Source organism: Nansenia antarctica, assembly GCF_963989245.1.
Source record: "Nansenia antarctica genome assembly, chromosome: 3".
Taxonomy (NCBI): domain Eukaryota; kingdom Metazoa; phylum Chordata; class Actinopteri; order Argentiniformes; family Microstomatidae; genus Nansenia; species Nansenia antarctica.
The window spans coordinates 80956555-80969702 of NC_137688.1; the positions used below are offsets into that span (position 1 = coordinate 80956555).

At 43.3% G+C, this 13148-nt stretch overlaps 1 protein-coding gene across 1 annotated transcript in view; it reads left to right on the plus strand.

Annotated features, from left to right (window-relative positions):
* The window catches only part of eif3eb (eukaryotic translation initiation factor 3, subunit E, b), a 15630-nt gene extending 2861 nt beyond the window's left edge, over window positions 1-12769 (plus strand). Inside the window, exons 4-13 of the mRNA XM_080525769.1 lie at window positions 317-359; window positions 2063-2167; window positions 4377-4502; window positions 4840-4964; window positions 5356-5482; window positions 6384-6485; window positions 7178-7287; window positions 7458-7560; window positions 11138-11272; window positions 11721-12769. Coding sequence (XP_080381895.1) covers window positions 317-359; window positions 2063-2167; window positions 4377-4502; window positions 4840-4964; window positions 5356-5482; window positions 6384-6485; window positions 7178-7287; window positions 7458-7560; window positions 11138-11272; window positions 11721-11756 — 1012 coding nt within the window. The 3' untranslated portion in view covers window positions 11757-12769. The remainder of the gene's footprint in view (window positions 1-316; window positions 360-2062; window positions 2168-4376; window positions 4503-4839; window positions 4965-5355; window positions 5483-6383; window positions 6486-7177; window positions 7288-7457; window positions 7561-11137; window positions 11273-11720) is intronic.
* The last annotated feature ends 379 nt before the right edge of the window (window positions 12770-13148 follow it).

Sequence of the window (13148 nt, forward strand, 5' to 3'; positions counted from 1 at the left end):
AGGGACAGTCAATTATTTATGTAAATAGTAAAAATGTAAAACACATCACCCGTAATGTACGCAATTGGATACAGCCTAAATCAAGACCCAGCCTGTTAGCAGAACATATTTTAAGATTAAGATTAGCCAAGGAACCAATGTCCTCAAGTGCTCTCCGCAGAAGTCATCCACTGGGTTCTTGTTTGGTGACCCGGACATTCCATTGAATTGAAATTGGGACTGCTTTGTTTAGTCTACTATGGTGAGGCTGGTCGGAGATCTTGTATGAGATTTGTATGACATCCTCTGGTCGTGCGTTGTTTTTCATGCTTTTCAGAGACGGGAGAATGCTTTTTGACTATCTGGCGGAGAAACACAGTGTAAGTAGTGTTGGGATATTCACATCAGAGAAATATTGGCTGTATATAGCCTACTGTAGGTCAATTGACTTATGGTCATTATTTAGTTTGTTCTTTTTCAAACCATGTCCTTGTGATGAGTATGAGTCTTGTGTTGTGTATGAGTATGAGTCTTGTGTTGTATATGAGTATGAGTCTTGTGTTGTATATGAGTATGAGTCTTGTGTTGTATATGAGTATGAGTCTTGTGTTGTATATGAGTATGAGTCTTGTGTTGTATATGAGTACGAGTCTTGTGTTGTATATGAGTATGAGTCTTGTGTTGTATATGAGTATGAGTCTTGTGTTGTATATGAGTATGAGTCTTGTGTTGTATATGAGTATGAGTCTTGTGTTGTATATGAGTACGAGTCTTGTGTTGTATATGAGTATGAGTCTTGTGTTGTATATGAGTCTTGTGTTATATGAGTACGAGTCTTGTGTTGTATATGAGTATGAGTCTTGTGTTGTGTATGAGTATGAGTCTTGTGTTGTATATGAGTATGAGTCTTGTGTTGTATATGAGTATGAGTCTTGTGTTGTATATGAGTACGAGTCTTGTGTTGTATATGAGTATGAGTCTTGTGTTGTATATGAGTATGAGTCTTGTGTTGTATATGAGTATGAGTCTTGTGTTGTATATGAGTATGAGTCTTGTGTTGTATATGAGTATGAGTCTTGTGTTGTATATGAGTATGAGTCTTGTGTTGTATATGAGTATGAGTCTTGTGTTGTATATGAGTATGAGTCTTGTGTTGTATATGAGTATGAGTCTTGTGTTGTATATGAGTATGAGTCTAGTGTTGTATATGAGTATGAGTCTTGTGTTGTATATGAGTATGAGTCTTGTGTTGTATATGAGTATGAGTCTTGTGTTGTATATGAGTATGAGTCTTGTGTTGTATATGAGTATGAGTCTTGTGTTGTATATGAGTATGAGTCTTGTGTTGTATATGAGTATGAGTCTTGTGTTGTATATGAGTATGAGTCTTGTGTTGTATATGAGTATGAGTCTAGTGTTGTATATGAGTATGAGTCTAGTGTTGTATATGAGTATGAGTCTTGTGTTGTATAGGAGTACGAGTCTAGTGTTGTATATGAGTACGAGTCTTGTGTTGTGTATGAGTATGAGTCTTGTGTTGTATATGAGTATGAGTCTTGTGTTGTATATGAGTATGAGTCTAGTGTTGTATATGAGTATGAGTCTAGTGTTGTATATGAGTATGAGTCTTGTGTTGTATAGGAGTACGAGTCTAGTGTTGTATATGAGTACGAGTCTTGTGTTGTGTATGAGTATGAGTCTTGTGTTGTATATGAGTATGAGTCTTGTGTTGTATATGAGTATGAGTCTAGTGTTGTATATGAGTATGAGTCTAGTGTTGTATATGAGTATGAGTCTTGTGTTGTATAGGAGTACGAGTCTAGTGTTGTATATGAGTACGAGTCTTGTGTTGTGTATGAGTATGAGTCTTGTGTTGTGTATGAGTACGAGTCTTGTGTTGTGTATGAGTATGAGTCTTGTGTTGTATATGAGTACGGGTCTTGTGTTGTATATGAGTATGAGTCTTGTGTTGTATATGAGTACGAGTCTTGTGTTGTGTATGAGTATGAGTCTTGTGTTGTGTATGAGTATGAGTCTTGTGTTGTAAGACGTGTTGTGGTCATTAACGCTGCCCTTCCTGTAGTTCCGTCAGGAGTACCTGGACACCCTCTACAGGTACGCCAAGTTCCAGTACGAGTGTGGGAACTACTCCGGGGCGGCAGAGTACCTCTACTTCTTCCGTGTGTTGGTAAGAACTACAGACATATAATAATAATAATAATAATAATAATAACTTTATTTGTATAGCACCGTTCAGCACAACCGTTCAGTACAACCCTATCACAATAGTGAATAGCTAATAATACAAATATATTAAATCAAAAACGTTTTTTTTTGTTCATACTGTCGTTTAAAAATGTCCACTTGGTGGAAGGAGGCTTTCCCAATGTGGTTCTGGTGAACCTTCTGTAGGTATGACCTCAGAGGACCTGAGGGCTCATGGACACAGTGTGGTTCTGGTGAACCTTCTGTAGGTGTGACCTCAGAGGCCCTTCTGTAGGTATGACCTCAGAGGACCTGAGGGCTCATGGACACAGTGTGGTTCTGGTGAACCTTCTGTAGGTGTGACCTCAGAGGACCTGAGGGCTCATGGACACAGTGTGGTTCTGGTGAACCTTCTGTAGGTGTGACCTCAGAGGCCCTTCTGTAGGTATGACCTCAGAGGACCTGAGGGCTCATGGACACAGTGTGGTTCTGGTGAACCTTCTGTAGGTGTGACCTCAGAGGACCTGAGGGCTCATGGTTCTGGTGAACCTTCTGTAGGTATGACCTCAGACCTTCTGTAGGTGTGACCTCAGAGGACCTGAGGGCTCATGGACACAGGACACCAAGGAATAACACATGCTAAGCCAATAAGGCCACGTCCACACGGAGACAAGAACCCATCTTTTTCTTTTTCGTTCCAAAAATGTTTTACGTAAACACGAAAGCAAAATGCTGAAACGCTGCCACAAATTACACCAAAAACAGAGAAGAAGAATGGAGCATGCGCAAAACTCGTGCGATGAACAATCACACGAAGAAGAACAATGGCAGAAAATACAAGAATTATTATTGAATATAATTGAATAATATAATAATTCAATATTGAAGAACATGTTGTAGCTGTTCTCCATGTCCATGTGTTGCTGGCGGTGGTAGTAGAGCAGCAGTACATTTAGCTGTAAAAGCCCAATCAAGCTCAATAGCTTCTGCAGCACGAACGCAACAACCCTGTAAGGCGCCGTTGTTGTTGTTGGCTGGGTTAGCGCATACGGGTTAAGGGAGGGGTGGAGCTATGGCGTCATCGGTTCAGGAAAGATGCGTATGGCTTGTAAAGACGGCAATGCGGTAAAAAGGATGGCGTCTTCAGATTTGTTCACTCTGGGACCCGTTTTCCAAAAATGGCGTATTCAGGCTCCCAGAACGCGGTTCCTTGTGGACGAAATGGCCATATTATAAAAAAAAAAAAACGTTGGCGGATACACCCAAATTCGTCTCCGTGTGGACATGGCCTAAGAGCCTTTAAAACAGGTAAAATAATTTTTAAATCAACTCTGAAAGACACAGGGAGCCAGTGCAGTGCAGCCAGGACAGGGGTTAACTGCTCTCTCTTCCTTCGTCAAGAGTCTAGCCGCAGAGTTCTGAACAAGAGTCTACCTGCAGAGTTCTGAACAAGAGTCTAGCCGCAGAGTTCTGAACAAGAGTTTAGCTGCAGAGTTCTGAACAAGCGGGAGCTTCTCAGATTAGGCCTTTAAGGATTAGGCCTTTAAGTCCCCTAGAGATGAAACCTCTCCATCCTCTCCGGTCTTGTACTCGCGTTTTAAGAAGATAATCGACGAATGTGCAAAAACAACCCTGACATGTCTGACCTGTGGATGGAGACCTGGGGCCGGTTGCATAAAGATAGATTAAGACTGGTCTAAGCCTTAAGTCTGATATTCTCAGGTTAGACCAGTCTAATTAAGACTGCCTGTTGCATAAAAAATAAGACTGACTTATTTTGAGGTTAGAAAGTTAGCCACTTCCCCCACTGGCTAAGCTTGATTTAAGAGCTGTGTTGCTATGGGAACGAGTCAGGGCTAATACTGTAACTCCAGCGCGGTAACTCCTGCTAAGCAGTATACTTTTCTCCACATTATATTCCTCCAATATACGTTATATATATATATATATTATTATTTTTTTCAGCAGAAGAAAATTGAGTTTCTCTCTCATATCTTCCGCCGCTAGGTGTAGCTGGAATGCATTGCGTGACAGGCTATCTAAGTCAGTCTTACCTTAGTCACTCATAGGCTAGCTTTATGCAACAGGAACATTTTAGAGTCTATAGCAAGACTGACTTAAAGTGAGATCTAAGTCTAAGACTGGGTCTATCTTTATGCAGCGGGCCCCTGATGTGTCTTGTGTTGTTCCAGGTCCCCTCCACGGACAGGAACGCCCTGAGCTCTCTGTGGGGGAAGCTGGCCTCCGAGATCCTGATGCAGAACTGGGAGGCGGCCATGGAAGACCTCACCCGCCTGAGAGAGACCATCGACAACAACGTAAGACCTCGCCTCGGCACGGGAGGTCTACAGAACACATCCTTTTACAGAACACATCCTTTTACAGAACACATCCTTTTACAGAACACATCCTTTTACAGAACACATCCTGTTAGTGGGGTTGTGCCTGGCGGTGGGACTGGCACAGTTAATATCAGAACCACGTCACCGACCGCTATGGACAACAGTCATCACTGATTATTCCTGCCGAATCCCCCCCAAAAACACAGAAGATAGTCATAACTGTTCAATATGGAAGCTTGTTGCTGCCAAACAAACAAAACAAAGAAGCTACGCCCCCCCCCCCCCCACCCCTCATATCCTCTCTCCTCCCCAGTCGGTGAGCTCCCCGCTGCAGTCCCTCCAGCAGAGGACGTGGCTCATCCACTGGTCACTGTTTGTGTTCTTCAACCACCCCAAGGGCAGAGACAACATCATCGAGCTCTTCCTCTACCAGCCACAGTGAGTGACTCAGCCGCAGCAGCGCTCCGTCACACCTCCGCCCCACTGCCCACTCGCTGTGGCAGACGAGCTAACTGAAAGGTTCCCTGTTAGACGGAGAATAGTTCCTCTGATTCCTGTAAAAAAACTAAAAACATTATGACTGCCCCTGGCCCGAGCATAGATGACTTTTTCTCGCGATGACTTGGATGGATAGATGATTGACTTACTTAGACAAAATGTATTTGCTGTAAGTCGCTTTGGATAAAGGCGTCTGCTAAAGGCCAAAAGCGTAAATGTAAATGTCTCATCACCGCAGCCTCGTTGTGTCAGTGGGTCTTTGATAGTTTTGTTTTGCGTAGCGAAGGACGTTGTGATGGCGACGCGCGTCGACGTGTCTTGTGTCTCCCAGGTACCTGAACGCCATCCAGACGATGTGTCCTCACATGCTGCGTTACCTCACCACCGCTGTCATCACCAACAAAGACGTGCGCAAACGCAGGCAGGTCCTCAAAGACTTGGTGAAGGTCATCCAACAGGTAGGGGATACGGCACAACTCCTGTAAGTAAGTAAGCCTTGAGAACCGATGGTTCTGGAGCCTAGCGGCCCTCAGGGGGCAGGAGTCTATCTCCTGTTTCAGTAGCGTGAGGCGGCTTGATGTACAAGTACTAAGTACAACCCCCTGGACATGACGTTGGTATGTCGCAGGGTCTTACCCCCCCAATCCAACCCTTAATGCTGAGTGCCAAGCAGGGACTCATCTCAGGGCGGACACTCTAACCTCAAGGCCACTGAGCTGTTTAGAAGTCCAGTATGTCCTGGTCAGTCCTTCTGCACCAGCGATCCTCAGATCCGGTCCTGGAGAGCTGTAGGCTGTTGTCCCAGCGCAGCAGTGATTCAGCTCAGCAGTGATTCAGCTCATCAGGGTTTGGGAGCTTAGTGGATGAGCTGGATCAGGTGTGATGATGGCGCTAGGCCGGAACCAAAGCCTGGCCCCACTGCAGCTCTCTGGGAATAGGATTGAGTATCACCGTACCATACAATTACTGTTCCCTGTAATAATAATAATAATAATAATAATAATAATAATAATAATAATAATAATAATAACTTTTATTTGTATAGCACTTTGACTGCAAGCATCGCAGCTCAAAGTGCTCCAATCATTATATAATCATAATTGAATTATTTAGTAATTTAAAGGCAATATTAAAAAGATGGGGTTTTAGTCTTGACGTGAACATAATTATGTGCTTAGGGAGGTTGCATCCCTAATGTAAACTGGATGATTGTATGATTCACTGTATGATTCCTACACCACAATGATTGATGGTAATAAAATTATCACCCACTAGAAAAGACTTAGATGAGTTCGGGGGCGAGAGGGTTTTTCCCCTGAACCAAATAACAAACGCCTCGTCTCTTACTTGGGCCACTAGGAGTCGTACACCTACAAGGACCCCATCACGGAGTTCGTGGAGTGCCTCTACGTCCACTTTGACTTCGACAGCGCTCAGAAGAAGCTGAGGGAGTGTGAAGCGGTAAGAACCAACCCCCCTGGCGAGAGGTGTTCTTCTATGTTCATGTACCGTCCTGTGAGTTGCCATGGTAAATAATGCCTTGGTGACGTTGTGTCTCTGTGTGGGGGGGGGGGGGGGGGGGGGGGGCGGTTGACGGTAGCCATGGCACTGTCCTGATCCCCCCCCGGGGTGGTAGTAGAGCATTCCACTTAAGCAGCCGTTCATCTCCAGAAAATCCTTGTCTCCCCCGGCACTGCTGACTTACTGGCTGAGGCTCTCCCACTTCTGCTTTTTTCCCCGAAAGTATGAACAGCTGTCAGATTTAGGGGCTCGTTTGCTACGCTTAGGAAACCTTTTGACTGCCGTTTTTCAGAGCGGGGAGAGTTGGGACCGCTTTGCAGACATGTCTTGAAAAAAAAACATGATCTTTCACGAAACAGCTTTCAACCCTTCCTTAATCCGTCATGTTGATATTACTGTATTTCAACCCCCAAAGTCCTAGTAGTACCCGGTGATAGCTCATTGGGTTTACTGTGTGCGTGTGTGCGTGCGTGCGTGCGTGTCTCTGCTGGAAAGACTGCAATGGGGAGCTCATCGACTGGGGAAGGGGGGTGGGAGCATTGCAAAGGGGTTGTTATGTATGATGTGTATTGTAAGTGGAGAAATGTAATGATATAACAAATGGAAGTGAGCTGGCAGTGGTTTGTTTGCAGGTCCTGGTCAATGACTTCTTCCTGGTGGCCTGTCTGGAGGACTTCATTGAAAACGCTCGCCTCTTCATCTTCGAGACCTTCTGTCGTATTCATGAATGCATCAGCATCTGGTAGGGATGTCGGAGAGACGGTATTGTCCTCCTGCCTTTTAGAGTTTTGAAGCGCTTTGCTTTTTCATGTGCTCTGATCTCATCTTAGCGTGCCTCATCCATTCTCTCTCTCTCTCTCTCTCTCTCTCTCTCTCTCTCTCTCTCTCTCTCTCTCTCTCTCTCCCTTTCAGCATGCTGGCAGACAAGCTCAACATGACTCCCGAGGAAGCAGAGAGGTGGATCGTCAACCTCATCCGCAACGCCAGACTAGACGCCAAGATCGACTCCAAACTAGTAAGCCTCACGTGAGACCATCTAGTCAGTACATGAGGATGTAGAGGTGATGTAGTCAGTACATGAGGATGTAGAGGTGATGTAGTCAGTACATGCAGTCAAGGTGTTGGTCACGTCTGTTTTTGTTGGTTTGGTAATGAAGTCGCCTATATCCCTGACTCTCTTTTTAGAGTTTTACCGTCAAGGTGTTAGGGCAGGGATAGAGGATAGTCAAGGTGTTAAGGCAGGGATAGAGGGTAGTCAAGGTGTTAAGGCAGGCAGGGATAGAGGTTAGTCAAGGTGTTAAGGCAGGGATAGAGGATAGTCAAGGTGTTAAGGCAGGGATAGAGGATAGTCAAGGTGTTAATGCAGGGATAGAGGGTAGTCAAGGTGTTAATGCAGGCAGGGATAGAGGGTAGTCAAGGTGTTAAGGCAGGGATAGAGGGTGGTCAAGGTGTTAAGGCAGGGATAGAGGGTGGTCAAGGTGTTAAGGCAGGGATAGAGGATATGAGAGTAGAGTATGAAGTGGATCTATTCTAAGTATAGTATGAGAGTAGAGTATGAAGGGGATCTAAGTGGTCTTGGTGATAAAGGTAAAGGAAAGATAAAGCCTATGGTTAAACTGCTGTTGGTATGTGTGCAAGTCTGCCTCCCCAACCACAGACCTCACAGCACATCACTGATATATATATATAGTTTATATATATATAAACTCCTCAGAAAAAGTTCGGAAACGTTATTTTGGTCGATTATTACTCCCCTTTTTAATAACACCAATTGGTATTGTATTTTATATTGTTGGAATGCCTTTAGTTTTGTCTTCAGCAAGTGAAATGCATGCTTGATTGGGTTGAGATCAGGTGATTGACTCTGGCCATTGCAGAATATTCCACTTCTTTGCCATAAAAGAGTCCTGGGTTGCTTACGCAGTATGTTTTGGGTCATTGTCCATCTGTATTGTGAAGCGCCATCCAATCAACTTTGCTGAATTTGTCTGAATCTGAGCAGACAGAATATCCCTGAACACTTCAGAATTCATCTGTCTGCTTCTGTCTTCTGTCACATCATCAATAAACACTAGTGACCCAGTGCCATTGGAAGCCATGCATGTCCATGTCATCACACTGCCTCCACGTTTTTATACAGATTATGTGGTATGCGTCGGATCATGAGCCGTTCCAAGCCTTCTCCATACTTTTTTCTTCCCATCCTTCTGGTACAGGTTGATCTTAGTTTCATCTGTCCAAAGAATGCTGTTCCAGAAGAGGGCTGGCTTTTTTAGATGTTTTTTGTCAAAGTCTAATCTGGCCTTTCTATTCTTGCACCTTGTGGTGAACCCTCTGTATTTGCTTGTGTGAAGTCTTTCTTTTATGGTACACTTGGATTAGGGATGCCCGATATTATCGGCGCCGATATTGGGAAATTAATGTTATTAAATATTTATCGGTTTTATAAAATTTTAGCCGATATAGAGCCGATAATATGAAGCCGGAAATATTTCCGGTTCCGGTTGTCGCGCTCATGATGCTGCGCCTGCGTACAGCCACGCAGTGTAGAGACGAGAGCGAAACATGGCTTCCCCGGTGTGGACATTTTTCAGTTTCTGAGGCAGATAGTGCGTTTGCAATTTGCAATACATGTTCGGCAAAAGTTCGGTGAACTACCGTAATAAGCCTAAAAAAATTCAACTGTTAAAAAAGTGCAACTTCTCTGCTTTCAGAAACTGTTTGAGAATTGTTTAGATTGGGCATATAGTTCATGAATTACGATAGTTTGAAGGAACGCTGTAAAATCCTGTCTGCGCCGACAGCTCCGGTTTCGGAGCAAGACGCGAATCTATCGGCATTAGTCAAATACATGCTCACATCCAGTCATCCGCTCACTGCTCTCCATCAAAAATGGCACATCCATCAATAATATTACATAATAACAACTGCTCTGATTAGATTGCTTAGATTGTTTAATACATCAACGGGGGGAAAAGCGAGATGAACGGAAAGTCCTATCTATTCCATTCAAAGTGTTTTAGCCTTCCCCCTTTCCACTGGTAATAAGGAATTGGCAAGAATAGATCGATATAAATAGATCAACATAATGCAGCACTATCATGCACAGATCAGCCTTAAAACATGTAACGTTAGATATATAACGGAGCGATGTATTTCTACGGAAAGGCTGACTGACGCGGGGCTCATACAATCTCCACGTTTGTTATAGAGACGAGTGCTCCGGTGTCTTGCTGGTAGTCAAATATATTTATTTATATATACAGCATATGGATGTTACGTGTCTGTTACCTGCCGCTTTCAGTTCTAGTAGTTTAGATCTCGCAACCAGAGAAACGCTAAAAAAGTTAGGTTTGGTGAGATCACTATGGAATATTTAATCATCAATCTTTGCTCACTACATAGCCTTTCTTACCTTCAGGTGTGCATGAACTACAGGTTATCAACTGTGAAATTATATCTGTTCTCATATCGGTTCTCATATCGGTTATCGGCCACGAGAAGCGGGTAAACATCGGTTATCGGTATCGGTTGGGAAAAATGCATATCGTGCATCCCTAACTTGGATAATGAAATGCCTACTTCCTGGAGACTGTTCTTCACTTGGCTGCATGTTGTCATGGGGTTTTTCTTTACCATGTAAAGGATCCTGTGATCATCCACCACTCTTGTCTTCCATGGACGTCCAGACCTTTTTGTGGTGCCGAGCTCACCAGTGCGTTTTTCTTCTCAGAATGTACCAAACAGTTAATTTGGCCACTATTAATGTTCTCGCTATCTCTCTGATGGATTTTTGTTTTGTTTTTACAGCCTAAGGATGGCCTGTTTCACTTGCATTGAGAGCTCCGTTGACTGTATGTTGTGCGTATACAGCAACAGCTTCCAAATGCAAATGCCACACTTGGAATCAACTCAGACCTTTTACCTGCTTAATTGATAAAGAAATAATGAAGGAATAGCCCACACTGGCCCATGAAACAGCTTTTGAGTCAATTGTCCAATGACTTTTGGTCCCTTGAAAAAGAGGGAGCTACATATTAAGAGCTGTAATTCCTAAACCCTTCCTTCGATTTGGATGTGAATACCCTTACCCTAAAGCTGAGAGTCTGCACTTTAAGCCCATATTCATTATATGACTGTAACTTGAAGATGTTTAGGTAAACAGCTAAAATAACACAAATTCTGTCTGTGTCCAAATATATATGGACCTAACTGTATATACATATGTAGTATTATTTATGCATTTTAATCCCACCATAAATGTGAAAGTCTTGTCCAAGGTTATTTTAGTTTTATTGTCTTTTTTTCCATTCTGTACTATTTGTTCCTATATTACTATATGTGATGGTGCAGCAGATAGCCTACTGGACACATCTGACAAACATGAGGACAGTCATAGTTATGTTTCCTTATGGCTTGTTTTCCTTTTGTGCTGTAATAACCTTTGACCTTTCTTGGCATTCATTGCCCCCTTAGGGGATAACATTTGAATTGAATTCAACATTCTTAATTCAACATTGTCTATCCAGGTATCAGGTTTGTAAAATAAAGAATGATAATAATGCAGTGATGTGTGTTCCTCTGTGTCTCAGGGTCATGTAGTGATGGGGAACAACGCCGTGTCTCCATACCAGCAGGTGATTGAGAAGACCAAGAGTCTGTCCTTCCGCAGCCAGATGCTGGCCATGAACATAGAGAAGAAGATGGCCCACAGCACCAGGAACGAGGTACCCCCCCCCCCACTCACACACACACACACACATGACCCCCACCCCCCGCTATGGCCCTGGGCGGCTGTGGCGCAGGAGGTAGAGCTGGCGGTTCGAAAACCCGGCTGGCCACATGTCACATGCCACACTGAACCCCAAATCGCTCCTAATGAGCGGGCCGGCGCCTTGCAGGGTAGCTTGCCGCCATTGGTGTGTGCATGTGTGTGTGAACGGGTGAATGAGAGGCCATTGTAAAGCACTTTGGAATAAGGCGTTATATAAGTCAGTCCATTTACTACTCACTGGGACCGCTTAAATATATTGTTTACCCAATTTGTATTATTATAGAATCTATCCATCAAGGAGCGTGATAATTGAGTACAATGATTTATTATGTAGACATATGTGTTGTTAGAGGCAATAGATGGTGCTTAAGAAGCCGTTTCTGTTTGTGTTTCTTTTTCAGACGCCGAACTGGGCTGGTCAAGAAACTAGCTTCTAAACCAATCCAGGGTGGAGAGGATTACAACGGCTCGCTTATTTTAGGCTCTATTTAATTCTATACTATATTAACAATTATCTACACTCATTGAACACTTTATTGGGAACACCTGTACACCTTCTCATTCATGCAGGTGGTGTAATGGTATGGGGAATGTTTTCTTGGCACATTTTGTGCCCCGTTAATACCAATCAATCATCTCTCCGGCCTGTTTGAGTGTTGTCGCTGACCATCTTCTAATGGCTTGCATGATAATGCACCATGTCACAAAGCAAAAGTCATGTCAAATTGGTTTCTTGATCATGACAATGAGTTCAGTAGCCTTCCCAAGTCACCGGATCTGAATCCAACCTTTAGGATGTGGTAGAACGGGAGATTCACAGCTTGAAAGTGCACCTAAAAGATCTGCCAGGAATTGCGTGATGCCATTATGGACCAGAATCTCAAAGGAATGTTTCCAACATTTTGTGGAATAAAATGCCATGAAGAGTTGAGGCTGTTTTGAGAGCAAAGGGATGGCAGTATTAGTATAGTGTTCCCAATAAAGTGTTCGGTGAGTGTATATTCTATTTACTTCCTCTTTTTAATCGCCTATTTACAGATTCAGAACGGCAGCTTTTCACCAACAAGAGATGGTAGCTAGAAGCCCACTGTTACATATGGACTTGGGTTGAGGTGTGTCTTTGAGGCTGGGCTGGATAGCTGTCATTGGTTTGGCCGACTCCTAACTAACTGAAGTGCCATGATGCCATGACACTACCATTACAACAATAAACTGGTATTATCAGGTTATTATATCCACTACAATCCAAGTCACTATCTTGTGTATCAACTTTTGTATTAGATGTCATCTACTGTTCCTGCTCTCACCACTAGATGGCAACATTGATTTATTTCAATAGAGTTTGGAATACTGTTTGAGATTGGAATGTTTAGGGTGTTCCCTATTAATGTTGGTACTTGGCACAAAAAGTTCAGAGATCACTGCCTTCTTAGCAAAGATACTGAATATATCTATCCTATATGTTATTAATATGTGAAATTAAACATTATTGTCATTTACAATAAATATTATTGTCAGAACACTTGGTGCAGAGATGGAGGATAGTTATTCAAAGTCTGGCCAAATCTTAAAAGTCTTTACTTGACTTCTCATATCCTCTCTCCTTACCTCCTTCTCAAACCGCTCAGACGGTCTCCTCCAGCTAACCTTGAGAAGGAGGTCAGGGGGATGTGAGGAATCAAGGAGAGATTTTGGAGATTCAACCTGCGTATCGATGGCTGTTCTCACATGACTTCCAAAGAAAAAAAGCTTCATTCTAGCTAGCACGTCTGCCAATGGCTCCAGGCATGAACATAGATGACTTGTTCCTGCTATGACTATGCTATGAT